Genomic DNA, 14,155 nt, shown 5'->3' with positions numbered 1-14,155 from the left:
TTTTCAAAGTGCGTGCTACATTTGCCCAATACAACTGCGACAGTTAACGGATACACCGGTCGATCAGTAGCACGAGCCATACAAGGCCAAGAGGAGAAATATACCGGACCTACCTTGACCTACCAGCGAATTTAATGTTTCTTGTAATTTACAAAGTGAATACTAGACGTTTCTGTATCATATGTTTGACAATATTGCTTTTACAATATTGTCATACAAACTATCATTACAGCTAAAAGATGGGTCCGCACAGTTCTGCCACAAATGGATGACACCAACCAGACTCGGGCTGGCCAAAGAGTCGATCGAGGAAGCTCTCCGATGCATGTCCCGGTGCCGTGGCCGACCGAGAGAGTCCAGAAGACGATGACGAAGAAGAAGAAGCGGGGAAAAGGAGTCGAAAGGGTAGGGAGAGACTGGCGAAGAGGGGTCCTATCCGCTTCGCCTCTGGCTTCTCTCTCTTGATACACCTTTCTCCGGTTCCCCAACACCCGGCGGCGGGCCTTGGTTCCCCTTCAGTCCTCACCGGGACACAGACAAAGTTACGCACCCGGAGAAAGGTCAATCGGTCGGCCGCTCCGTCGCGCGGAGCTCTCGTAAACCTTTTCTCATTCGATAACCAGGTGTTAATTTTCACCTTTTTATTTAACGGTCAATCATACGAAGTTGTCAGCGCGATCGGCCACGTTTCTCTTCCTAATTTTTTTTTTATTCACTTTTTCCGACGATTTTGGATATTCCTTTCGGGGATCGTCCTACTGTCGAAGACTGCGAAAGGTGACCGCGAGGAGCTCGCTGGAGCTGTCGCTTTTGGTACCCATGTAACGGACAAGTTAGCACCGATACTCGCGGGATTCACGTGAGAGTGCGCGTATTTTTTCCCTAACTTTGAACTAGTTCAAAGTGCTGCCGCTTCGAGGGTCTCCGAACAGATGGGCGACGACATGTGGAGGCTTTGGTTTACGAAATTGCTTCTGCTAGTGCCGCTTCTGCTGACTATTGCGGTTCAGACACGATCCGAGGGTGAGTTTCGGTCCAATAGAGTACGGCTATATATTTAGACAAAAAAGAGCAGTACAAAATAAAGTGAATTTTATAGAACGTTCACTAAAACACGTCACGTGTAAAGTGTGAACGACCGTTTTATTAAAGCAACAAATAATTATACTCATCGTTAAATAACGTTGCATCGCGTGTTTTATTGGGAGATTCGCATAGCCTCGATTCAACATCGGCCTTAATTTATTCATTACACCCTTTGACGTATAACTAATCATCAACGACGGCTAGACAGTGAATCTACTCTACTAGTAGTAACACGGAAACGTCGCGCGTGCACGTGATAATTTCTTTTGTAACACCTGTTCTTCCGCGTTCACCTCGAGATAATGCGGCGTTTTCCATTAACAGGACATCTACCCGTATACCACTTGTGTAACGCTAGGCTCGGCAGAAACGAGCCGACGCGTAACCAGTTCTCTTTCCGTGCAATTAAAAATGTGCACGAAGTAACGAATGCAAAATTAAAAAGCCGATCTTCAGCGTTGAATGAATGAATGAAACGTGCGAAATAAAATTCGCCATTTATTTATAAAGGTGTATGCATACAGACAAAAAGATTCAAAAGAGGGAAAAGTGATGATCATGTGTGTATGAGAGATCTCTTTGCGCTATTATAAAATATCTCTCATGATGTAAAAATACAAATTCAACAGCTCGAATGCTTTATCGTGGATGTTATCAATAATACTTTTAATTAATCATAAGAGATTGCCGGTTCTTGCACAAATTTACGGAAACACATTGGAAGCATTACTAAGCTTTATGTGTTATAAACCGCATAACGGTTTGCGCGGGTTATGGTGCTCAGTCGTGTGTACCTTATACAAGTATTCGCGCTCGTTCGATACCGCCGATCTAGTATCAGCGATCTAGACGAGACTTATCTACGTTTCTCTGGCTGTGTCACCAAAAAACGCCGTTACTGTGTAACATTTCGCAATCTGTCCTCTTTCGATTGTCACCTGTCAGCATAAATCGCGTTCTCTTTTTCCAAATATAGCGCCAGTAAGCTTATAAAAAATTCCTCTCATTAATGACATATTATCTTATATCTGAAATGACATCATTAATGTGGTCGAAAATGGTCAGTCTTATATTCACTTATGATCATATATATAAATCGCGTATATTACATATTTATAAACTGTAAAATATAATAAAAAATATAAGATTAAATAAGAAAGTAGATATAAGATTTAATTTAGCGATATTATAGAAACAAATCTTGTTTTTAAATTCCACTCCGATTCTGTAAGTTCTTCGAATCTGCTTTGATCGAATAATGGGCACAACGTTAAGCATCTTTGAATGAAATCAGCTTTAAAGTGTATTTTTGTCGATGATGCGCGCGGATGTTGCAGACGGGTTCGCGAATTTTGGTCCACAGGATTAGCAAGATTCGGGGACACGAACGAGCCCGGGACGCTCGAGATTGAGATCGAACAAACAGGGTGCGTTATCCTAAGTATTTTTATCGGCGGTGGTTGGCCTTGCAGATATTAGTTCTGCGAACGACTCTCACATTCACTCCTGTGAAATAGGAGAGATCGAGAGACGTCGTTACCAAGGATCTCTTCTAACGAGTCTCTCAAGCCTAATCGCGAGAATCGTTCGCGGTGCTCTTGAATATGGAACGTGATGCCGCGTAATAAATCCACATTACGAACTTTAAGACTTTGAGGGTTTAGTAGGTAGAAAAGATTGCCAATTTTCTCGTTGAAACCGCAAATAAATTTTACCAACGTTTCAATTAATGAGACCAATTTTAGCAGCGGTCCTCGAAAGTACAGTTAAAACTTCCTATCTTTCCTTATTTCTATTTTTGCATTATTTTATTTATGACATTCAAAGGATTAAAATTTTTTCTTGACGCATTTTTTGCATCAGGGAATTTTCTCGCGATAACTAATGCCTTTTATGAGGAAATTTCTCGCAGGGAAATGTGACATGGGAGTTTTCCAGCAAACAGATAGTAATAAGATTTATGACGCAATACTGGTAGCGAAAAGAACGAACGGTCATTTATAAATAATGTTCCATCGACCAAATCACTTGGGAGGCGTTCAACGAAATGTACGGTAAATTTTATGACTAGGCGCAAATCATCAATTACTGTCGAATGAATAAATTTTTTGCTTGACTCTCCCTTGTAATCTCTGAAATTTTACATTGTTATAATTTCACTTTTATTTAATACATATTCAATATATTTAAAACTTTTATAATATAGTAAAATATCTTTTACTTTTGAAAATGAGTCGCATTTAAAATATCATCGCGCTAATTGTAAGTTTCACGTGAAGGGAAAGTGCACGACAAAATGATAATGAAGTATCTCATTAGAAAGTTGTCACGAGCGCTAAGAGCTGTTCTGAATTTTGCAGCCTTTTTCATCTGCTTTGAAAAAACTGAACACAATCATCGAATAAAAGATTGAACTTCATTTCTGTTAAAAATATATCTAAATTATAAGTTTCATTTCATGTTTTTAGAACTTCTTTCATCTGACAATGAGTACTTTTTATATCTTATTGAAAAGTAAACTTGATCTGGTATAATCTTGGAGTCCAGTAAATTCCAGAGCATGATGTTACTACAGAACATTTTGTCTAAACTTTTCTAACAAACCATTTATCCTTCTGAAAGACTTGCCGTCGTGTGTCGAACTTTCTCCGTTTGATAGAAAAACTGATGACGTCCTCACCGCGTGCTTTCCAGCATTCAGAATCATTTTGCGCAATCATTGCCATGTAAGGGATGAATTCCTTCTACATCGTTTTCGTTTTATTTACAAGCATGCTGTAATCATGCTGTTTTTAGAGATCGATAATTATACAGTTTCTCATTAAACAGATTTATATTGCAAATTCTTTAATTATTTTCTCAATTGACTTTTTTTAAAACAAAACCAGAAGATCATCATTTGTTGCAACCTTTCAATTTTCAATACAATCTTCAAGTATGATGAAGGTTTAATTAGAATTATAAAAAAAATGTCTGCTCGAAGAATATAATTTTATCATCTATTTATATTCCTAGCTTAGTCTTTAAAAGTCATCAGCAGTATTTGATATGTACTAGACACTTTTACTCAAGAAATCCACCAGAAGATCCACGATTCAAACCAAGGGTGAAGGACACTCTGTAATCACACTCTTACGCGCGTTCAATATCGCAATGGCAGACGTGTTCTTGCGTATTCATCTTTAATACGCAATTAGATAATTGGTTTAATCATAAAGTTATGCTTTCTGCTTCCACGCAATGTTGTGAGATAACTAGACTATCCAAGGGAAGCTTCTCGATGATGAATAAAATAGTATACTTTCCTAGGCATCGAAAAATCTATAAAGACAGAATGACAGCTCATTACCTTTTACTTGTCAAATTTCTTGCCGACATCATGCTTGTCAAAGTAAGAGTAAAATAATTAATCACATCGCGATTATTTTACGAGATTAGCAGGCGGTTTAGTTCGCGGCAAAGAAAAATGGCGGCGCGAGCGCGCCTTTACGCGAGTCCGCGTGATGTAAAAGATGTAATCGCTTTATTCTTCGGTCGTTACAATTTCAAATCGTGCAAACTAGCAGCAATAAGAGAGGCGCGGAAGCGCTCGTAACTATACGAGCACCGCCAGTCAACGTAACGATCGCGCATTCATTTTTCGTGGCTCGTGCGCCGCTTTATCAGGAAGTACGAATCTCCGCGCCGGAAGTCGCGCGAAATGCCGATGCCTCAACGAGGAGAAATGTGCCAAGGTGGGTCTCGATTCACGAAAGTGGACGACCCACGTGTGCGGGCATGATTGTCCGCAACTGTCCGAGAGCTCCGGGCGATGAAAGTTTGCATTCCCTCGAGAGGATCGAGACTTCGGCTCCGGGACCTAATTTCACGAGCTCATCCGTGAGAAAAACCCACGGCCTATCTTTCTTTTTTCCCTCGAGGGGATATTTTCGAGGCTCGGTAAAACTTCCCTTTTAAGAGCGAAATGATCGACGTAATTATTTATTCGCGATTCAATTAGTCGCGATCGAATTAATTAAATCTAGCTTGATTCCTCCCATACAACACAGAACATTGTTGTAACATTGCAGCAATATTGCGGCAATATTACAATGTTGCAATAATGTTGCGGCAATATTACAATGTTGCTGCAATATTGCTGCAATGTTACAACAATGTTGCAATATTACTATGTTGCTGCAATATTGTTGCAATGTTACAACAATGTTGCAATATTACTATGTTGCTGCAATATTGTTGCAATGTTACAACAATGTTGCAATATTACAATGTTGCTGCAATATTGCTGCAATGTTGCAATAATGTTGCAATATTACAATGTTGCTGCAATGTTGCAATAATGTTGCGGCAATATTACAACGTTGCTGCAATATTGCTGCAATGTTACAACAATGTTGCAATATTACAATGTTGCTGCAATATTGCTGCAATGTTGCAATAATGTTGCAATATTACAATGTTGCTGCAATGTTGCAATAATGTTGCGACAATATTAAAATGTTGCTGCAATATTGCTACAATGTTACAACCATGTTGCGGCAATATTACAATGTTGCTGCAATATTGCTGCAATGTTACAACAATGTTCTGTGCTGTATGGGCTAATTAATATAACATGTATACGTTTGTATTTAAAAATTTCTCTCTCTTTCCCTCTTTCCAGCTCTGTTGGAAATATACACGCAAATTATAAATCACGTATAATCAGATATAATCGCTGGGCGATAATCCGAGCGCTGCGAAGAAGAAGTGTATATTTACGTCATAAATTTAGATCGCGTGTGGACTCTATCACGGAATGGCATCCGTACTCGAGAGTAGAGTGTGTCCCATTGCTACGGAATGCTTTAATGATAAATCGATCTTAACGGATCGCGAATACGTGCCTGGCGTTCGAGCTCAGGATATCGACGTAGGCGAATGATCTAGTATCTAGGTATCGTTCGATCAGCGTTTGCATTGGTTTCATTTGCTCCGACCTACATTTTTGCATAATCTTATGTAACTGTGTTGAGGAACTTCCTAACGGGCTACGTGGATTACGTGACATTACTAACAATTTTGTTTCCTTAGCGCTTTCATACGTCAACGTGCACATCTCCGTGCATCCTCTTTGCATCTTCTTTTATAGGTCTCGAATTGACATATTATTAGATTACGTAACGGCATTTTTTATATATATTTTAATTTATTTATTAAAGTGTAATTACTTCTTCCAAGATTTTGGATAGGCTCAATTGATAGGCATGCGCGAAACTAGTTTTCGGGACCTCGTAAACCACAGACCTTCTTACGTGTTTCGCTTGAAAATATATGTTGTGATCTCGAATGGACGATTCATCAATTTCATCGCGAATTTTAATTCCTCAACCTTCAAAGTATTTACGACTTTAGATCATCATTACTTTTACAGGATCGATCAGATTAGCCAATCATCTCTCTTTCTATGTTTGTTTTTAAAAGTTATACGTGAATTCCAGGTAATATAACGTTATACAGTTTTATTGCTTGAGCGTACGTATGAGTATCTAAATTAATATCTTTCCGGCAATAAACAGAATAGCTTCTCTCAATTCAAGCATGGCACAACGCATTACAGGTCGCACATGCGAACGTTACATGAGCGAGGTGAAAATTGTAAATGAAGCACAACGAGGAGATTTTCCGTTAGTCGAGGCAGCGGATTCGCAAAGTGCGTTCGAATCGACGGCAATTTCTATATCTACCGGCTCCAACCAAGGTCTTCTGGTCCCGAGAAAAGAGAGCCCCCCCTTCTCCCCCTACCGTCATACAATAATGCGCGTGAATTCAGAATGAGTTTCGCAGTGTTATCGGATTGGAGCCAGTTTTCTGAAGTTCCAATCTCGTCCTCGAGAAACGACACTCTCGCCATCCGTGGGATTCCCAAGGGCTCCATGATTTTTTACTCCCCCGCACCGATAGAGCCACCATTGAACGACCCTAAATCGCAAAGATTTCTCCACCAAAGGAAATTGCTTGGACGTCTGAGAAAATAATACACAAAAAATTATATCAAACATTCATATCTCTGATATTTAATATCCATCTTATCATTGAATACTTATCGTCATCGTGATAGGTACTTGTCATTTATGATGCGTAACGTTAAGAGAGACTTGATATTTATCAGACACATTCCGAAAGAGACACGAAAAGTGTCTCTTAAGAAATTTTAATTAAACTCGTGCGTCAAGTTGGAAAGCTCAACCATTTCTCCAGGAGAGTTGCATTCTTCAAAGTTCCCGATCGATCGCGATCCAGCATCTGCCATTATCCGCGCGATCGCATCCGCATATGCGTAATACCGTTGCTCGTGGCGTTATTGTGGCAATCGTCCTCTCGACGACGTGATCTAGACAACAGCCCGGGCGTCCTTCGACGGGATAACGTCGTCGTTTACCGTTGCAACGTACCGTGATTTTCACCTCCGCTCATCAGTCTTTCATTAACATATGTATACAATTTGGCTTCTGATTATGTCGCGTTTCTTTTCTCCTGACGTGGCGTAATCAACGTAGCGAAGCGCCGATCATCATCGTGGAATTACTTTCTGATGCGCGATGCCGGATACAGAAGCTTTTCCGCCTTCCTGGAATGGACGTCGGCAACGAGGACGTTTCCATTATTATGTACGAAGAAACATGTCCCGCGACAAGTCGCCTATTCACTATCTTCACCATAGCGAAGAACTTAATGATATATACGCCTTGACAAAGATCTGAAGTGAATCTTTCCGCTCTGTGTATCGTTGATTAAAATCCGTGGTTATTAACATCGCTCGTTGCAGGAACTCATGTACTAGCTAATGGCATTTTTACATAATGCGAAAGTAAGGCGGTAATAAATACCCTCGCTATTTCGAGTGGCTTCACAAGGCAACTTTGTAATTGTAATTCATGTCCTTCCATTCGTCGATTACCGGCTGCAGAGATGCGGATGAAAATAATTTCACTGTTTTGCATTAATCACACAGACGCTTATGGAACGCTCCTCCGGGTAATGTTAACGGTATGGATCCCCTCGTGCCCGTGTTCCGTATGTTTTCGAAAATCCTTCTCGCCGTAATTTATTCTTCCGCTTAACGATGCAACGCAGATAAGCATCAACCTTCGCGGCCATTATAATTAAAGGCATAGGAAAAAAAAAAAGGAAAATGCGAGGAGGGAAAGAGAGAGGAAGACGAGCCAGGGTCTCTCGCAGCTGTAAAAAGGTAAAAGTGTGCAATCTGCACGGAATGCGGAATAGCAAAACAAAGTCGAACTCTCCGCAAGATTTAACTCGTGCCACGGATCGGTAACAGGCGCGATCGTGCGCACATTTCGCATCCGGTTGCGAACGTACAGCTGTCCCGGCGACGTTACAAATTATTTGCCGCATCCTGCTGAGTTTATTAACTTCTTGTAGCCGCCGGCTTATTAATTTCTATCGAAATTAAATCGCGGGAGTCGCGAATGAAGCGTGTCATCGGATAAATAATAAAGCGATTACAAGAACAAGTAACGCGATAAACCTCATCGCTTCGTTAAAATTCTATGAGGGTGAGTCTCCTTATTTTTAATTTATCGCGACAGCTTTCGCACAATATTTTAACATATTCTCGCATATTCTCGCACGTGTTCCCTGCAGATATATTTATGAACATTGTACAATGCTCGAGAGAGCGTCCCCCAGAGTGGCACGTGCCTCTGCGAGCGAAATAACTGTAATATCACTGCACCCGTTCACGTGCAGACGGCTAATTAAAACGTACGCACATACATGTCCGAGTGCACGGTGCGCAAGACCAATTAATGCCGGTCTCTCGACCTGCGTTCTGATGACATAACTGTTCGTCCATCTCGGCACGTCGAGGAGGCCATTACTGGTGGTGAGCGAATTAGAACGTTAAATGATGCGGATAATTGCAAACTTTTCGAGAAGAATTCGTTCGAGGTTAATTTCAACATCTCTCTCTCTCTCTCCCTTCCTTCCTCTCGGTCGCGTTCGCACCGCTTTTTACCATTAGTTCCAATCAAGTTTTTTTTTGCGCTCATTAGTTCCCTCGCGGTAAAACGCTTAAATGTGCTTGTCATCCACGTATCTTAGCGCACACTTATTTTTATGGCAATCGAGAGAAATTAAATAAAAGCTACTGAAATATCTAAAAAAAATCCAATATATCGATGCTGAAATTCTTATACAACTTACGTTAGCGCAGTAAGGTTGAGTGAAAATTTACATTAGTCGCATTATTTCACACATACACAAATATACCTGCCGCACCTGCCGGTGATTAGCAATTATTACGCTGCTAGAATGTTAGAGGGAAGGCTGATTCATCAACGCAGGATGCAGAAAAATCCTGAACAGGCGACACTCAAGCATAAGATTCCACAAATCTACCCTTGCGTAATCACATTCTCGCGAATTCTTGATAATTTAGAATAGCTTATATCGAGCACGAATCGTGTTATTGTATGATACCGGCAGGACGTTCGAATAATAGCGAAAACACGCGGGCGTGTCCAGGTATGTTACCCGGTATCTCACCTGCCCACACGTGCGCATTCTGCTTCTGCCTGCCTTCCTGCTTGGGAGCGCATCGCGCGATATACAAGGAACGTGCGCGCCGATGATGTAAATCGTTGCATTGTCCATTATAACTATCTCTGCGCAAGCGAATAACTTTTACTAACGACGGGATTAATAAAATTGAGATGTCAAGATTAGTCTTGACATTGTCTTCTTGATAATTAAAAATCTTGTCTTGAATTTCTTGAAAAATTATTGGTCTTATTAAGATTATTGATTTTTAAAAAAAAGCTAAAATACATGTGTATATTTGTAAATTAAATGATAGAAAAAATCGCACTATATTATACGAACTTAAGCAAATTTATTTAATAAATAAAAATGTTTACATATTAACAAATTTAAAAACAATTAATACAATAAACAAAATAAACAATAAAAGATTTTACATAAAACTATAGCACATGTACAAGGTTCTTTGGGTGTGTGCGCTTGCATTTAGCCATCTGTATTCTATATGTAATTACCTTTTCATAATGAATATTTAATAATATATAATGTTTTTTGGGAAGTAAACAGAATGACACATAACTAATAATTATCTGAAATAATTATATATTATAAAAATTATATTAAATATTATTTTAAATAGTATTAAATAAAAATTGTTAATAAAATCGAGACAAGATAATATAAGACGAGATTTTTGCTACAAGATTCACTCAAACCAAGACTTATAAATTTTTGAAAATTTTCAATATCAATACAATATTTTTATAAACATTATTTTATCTTAAATCTTGTGCAACCTTAGGGGTTAACGATACTGCGCGTATATATTATTTTCTTTTCTTATTATACACTATTAAATTGCCAAAATCGTTGCGCAATAAATACTGAATTACATCGATTATCGGATTTTTTAAATTAGACAGACGGGAATTTACATACTTGCGACCAATGTTGGTGGTGCAACCGCACTCCCAAGTCGTGTAGAAGCGGATGACCTCGCGGAGTCATGGACCGCGTTACTTCCGTCGTTTGTTCGCTTCTCTCTCAGGAATTTTTGCGCCGGCAGGTGTGATATTGTTTCTCAAAATCTTTCCAGGACTAGACAATCGCGCTATCATCGCGGAACGCGTGTCTGAAGAATGCTATGATAAATGAAACCTAACTCTAGGTGCTTCTATCTTCGAAGCGGTGCGCATCATCGTGAATTGAGGATTTATCAGCGTCGACAAGTAATCGTTCACGCAATTACAGAAGATAAAGTGGGGCTTTTCAACAGAGATTTCCGCGCTACGGTTCATATTATAGCGATTACCAACGACATCGGTATTGCTTCTTGTTTCTGCTTTTAAGAGAATGTCTTATTTATATAATCGCAGATAATTATCATTACAAATAATTATCATTACATCATCGTAGTAAAAAAGAGCGAGCAATATCTCATGGATTAAATCTAAAGTTTGTGTTAAGGATGGACTTGCACTTTCGTTTTGTGCTTAAATATCCTCCTCGAATTGAAAACTGATGATTCACTTCCAAGTCACTTGCATAATGTTCCAGTGATTTGTAGTCTTGCAAGTTTTTGATTTTGGAAAGGTTAAAAAATAATCTGATTGATAATAATGTAAACTAGTTGGTTAACTTTTTTGTCCAGGGTAATTAATGATGAGAAAATATTGCCATCTTCAAATTTAAGATTAATCCCTGAAGCAAGACCAGACTTTTTCAAAAATATTCTAGACTTTTTTAAAAATATATCAGTAAAGTTAAATGTAATTTTTGTCTTCTTTCTACATGTCGTACTTTGTGAATATTCATCGATGCTTTTTGAAGTTTAAAAAAAAAAACAACAGAAGAAAGGCTGATGTCATTAAAATAATGTAAAAGACAAACGTAAAATAATGATAAATTAGTTTACGTAGAAAAATGAATAAGAAATTATAAAGCTTAATGTTTTTCTTATAAAGTTTTAAATATTATAAAGCTTAATGTTCTTCTGCTTTTCAATTCATTCTGGTAGTTCTATAATTGAATCATTATGCACCTGACGACGAGTTGAAGTGTAATTTATATTCCGTACGTCGATTGTGTACACACGTATAACGTTTGCTGCACGTGAAAACACGTGTCCGTTATAGTAACACAGTGAACCGATCCAGAATCTGGATCCTTGTTCCAGACATCGATTCGATACCGCCAATTCATGCAATGAATTCACGCTAATGACTTACGGTCCCTCAAAAGTAGAACAGCGCGCCAACTTTTCGTACTCTGTCTGACCAATCGATGTCGGTTTTCACTTGTATCACTCATGCGACAAAAAAACGACAATTTCCTCGAAATAATTCCGTACGAGCGGTTATTATGCCTCATATTTTTCACTCTGAAGGCCTGTTATTACCCAAAGATTACTATGATTTTAACGTTAGTTAAGACTTAACTGACATTTTAGAGAGAGAACATTGTAAATTACGAGTCCCAGCTACACAGCCCGAATTTCTAATTTATCGATGTCGTACCGGCTGTTACCGATATTTACGTTTCTGCGGAAAATCACCGTTTTCCTTCGTTTTCCACGAATTCACGATGCTGCGATTTCGCGATTCCGCGCGAATGTTACCGTTACAAACATACATAGTACGTACGTAAAGGTAATCGCGGTAGCGCCGGTTGACATTCCATTTCGTGCCGTTATGTAAACGTCCACAGAAGTCAAAATCTCTCCTTTGCTCTGACGCTGATCTCTCGCATTTGCAATTACGCAAGTCACCGGAGTCGCGCGCCGGTGACTTTTAGAGCGGCTGCGAAATCCGACCGCGGACTTCGTCATTGGACAGACATTTATTTATTATATATTTTACATCCGCAATTTATAAAATAATCTTACGTAATGCAAAATTTATATAATGGTTTCCGCGAATCTTATTAAAAGGGAACGACTTACCTACCTTATTAAAAGAATATTTGTTCCACTGCTTATGAATGACGTATAGGGTGTAAATAGTGTTATGTCTTAATAGCCTCTTCATTATTATTCCTATTACTTCACTTATTCTATTACTTCATATAAATTCCAGGTAATGCAATTGCATTAACGGAGGAAGAGAAAAGTGCCACTAATAATAATCGATATGTCTAGAATTATATATACATACAGGGTGTCCCGGACTTAACGAATCAGCCGTTAATAGCAGATTCCTGAGATCATTTGGAGACGAAAATTCTAATACCAAAATGTTGAGAAAGACTTCATAAAAATGTTTAAACTACTGACTATTGTCGCATCGAAGACACAATCGCACTCACTGCAGAATCTTATTTTTTATTTTATATCGATCTTTTTATTGATATCGATATTATTGCGCTGTACGCGGGCCCTTTGATGCGCTATGTCCCTGCACAGGAGAACGTAACGCGTCGATTGGTAATCTTTAATCTCTTGTAGCGCCGAAACTACATCTTCCTCAACATTTTGGTATTAAGATTTTCGTTTCCAAATGATCTCAGGAATCTACCATTAACGGCTGATTCGTTAAGTCTAGGACACCCTGTATAAATGAAAGATATATTATATTTCTTTATTAATAAGGTATTGGGCCACCATTTGTCTTTAATACAGCTTCAATTCTTCTTGGAATAGTCATACAATTTTTGAATAGTTTCTAGTGAAATATTGTCCCATTCTTTTATCAAAATATCTGCCAATGCTTTAGAGATGTTGGAAGAGGAGGAAATCTGCTTCTCACTCTCTTTTCCAAAACTATCCATAGTGATTTGATAATATTTAAATCGGGTAATTGTGCTGGTCAGAGAAGATGTTAAGTTCATTTTGATGCTGTTCAAATCAAGATTGAACTTTTCTAGCTATGTGTATGGGTGCGTTACCATCTTGAAAAATGGCATTATTTGATAGACAAATTCGCGAAGATCGCGAAGAAATCGCAACGTAAGGTGATCGAGATGAAAATAAATGAAGATTTGATTGTTCTCGCCCCGTGCTCGTTTCAGGCAGTCTCCTGCCTGAGAAAAGCGCTCCTTAGAAGAAACGAAGACGTAAAATTAACCGAGATACGGAGGGTACACACTCTGGGATTAGTGTAAGTCAACGGCCGGGTGCGTGTGGGAAAGACACACATGCTACACACCGACAGGTTTGCGCCTCCACCGTCGCGGCACGGTTCACGTCAGTAAAAACGGGGCCAAAATGTTAACCACTTTCTAGACCGACGTATTATCGAGTCAGATATACTGCATAATGTATAGTTTCCCAATGTAATCCGCCGTGCAATCCTATTTCTACGCTTAACAGCTGATTTGCTTCTCGCAACGCGATTAATCAATTGTCATTTTGTCATGTAACATATTAAACTATCTCTCTTGTAACACTCGCGAGCTATACAGGATGATTCAAAACAACCTGATGTCTTTGAAATATGATATTCTTAAACAAATTCTAAGACTATTTTTCCTCTTAAAAAAATTTTTTTTTAATTTTTTAATTTTTTAATTTTTTAAATTACTTTTTATT

The 14,155-nt window shown here is 38.7% G+C and overlaps 1 protein-coding gene across 2 annotated transcripts in view; it reads left to right on the top strand.

Annotated features, from left to right (window-relative positions):
• The window catches only part of LOC145964533 (uncharacterized), a 66,650-nt gene continuing 52,495 nt past the window's right edge, over window positions 1-14,155 (top strand). Inside the window, exons 1-2 of one of the 2 annotated variants that reach the window (XM_083087419.1) lie at window positions 1-155; window positions 233-1,023. In XM_083087419.1, coding sequence (XP_082943545.1) covers window positions 933-1,023 — 91 coding nt within the window. In that variant the 5' untranslated portion in view covers window positions 1-155; window positions 233-932. The remainder of the gene's footprint in view (window positions 156-232; window positions 1,024-14,155) is intronic. The other variant, XM_083087417.1, reaches the window with a different exon arrangement.

Source organism: Camponotus vicinus, unplaced genomic scaffold (assembly GCF_025532165.1).
Source record: "Camponotus vicinus isolate PSW18456_S1 unplaced genomic scaffold, iyCamVici1.0 SCAF_13, whole genome shotgun sequence".
NCBI lineage: Eukaryota > Metazoa > Arthropoda > Insecta > Hymenoptera > Formicidae > Camponotus > Camponotus vicinus.
The sequence above is the reverse complement of the archived record's forward strand: the minus strand, read 5'-3'. Positions and strand labels throughout refer to the sequence as shown.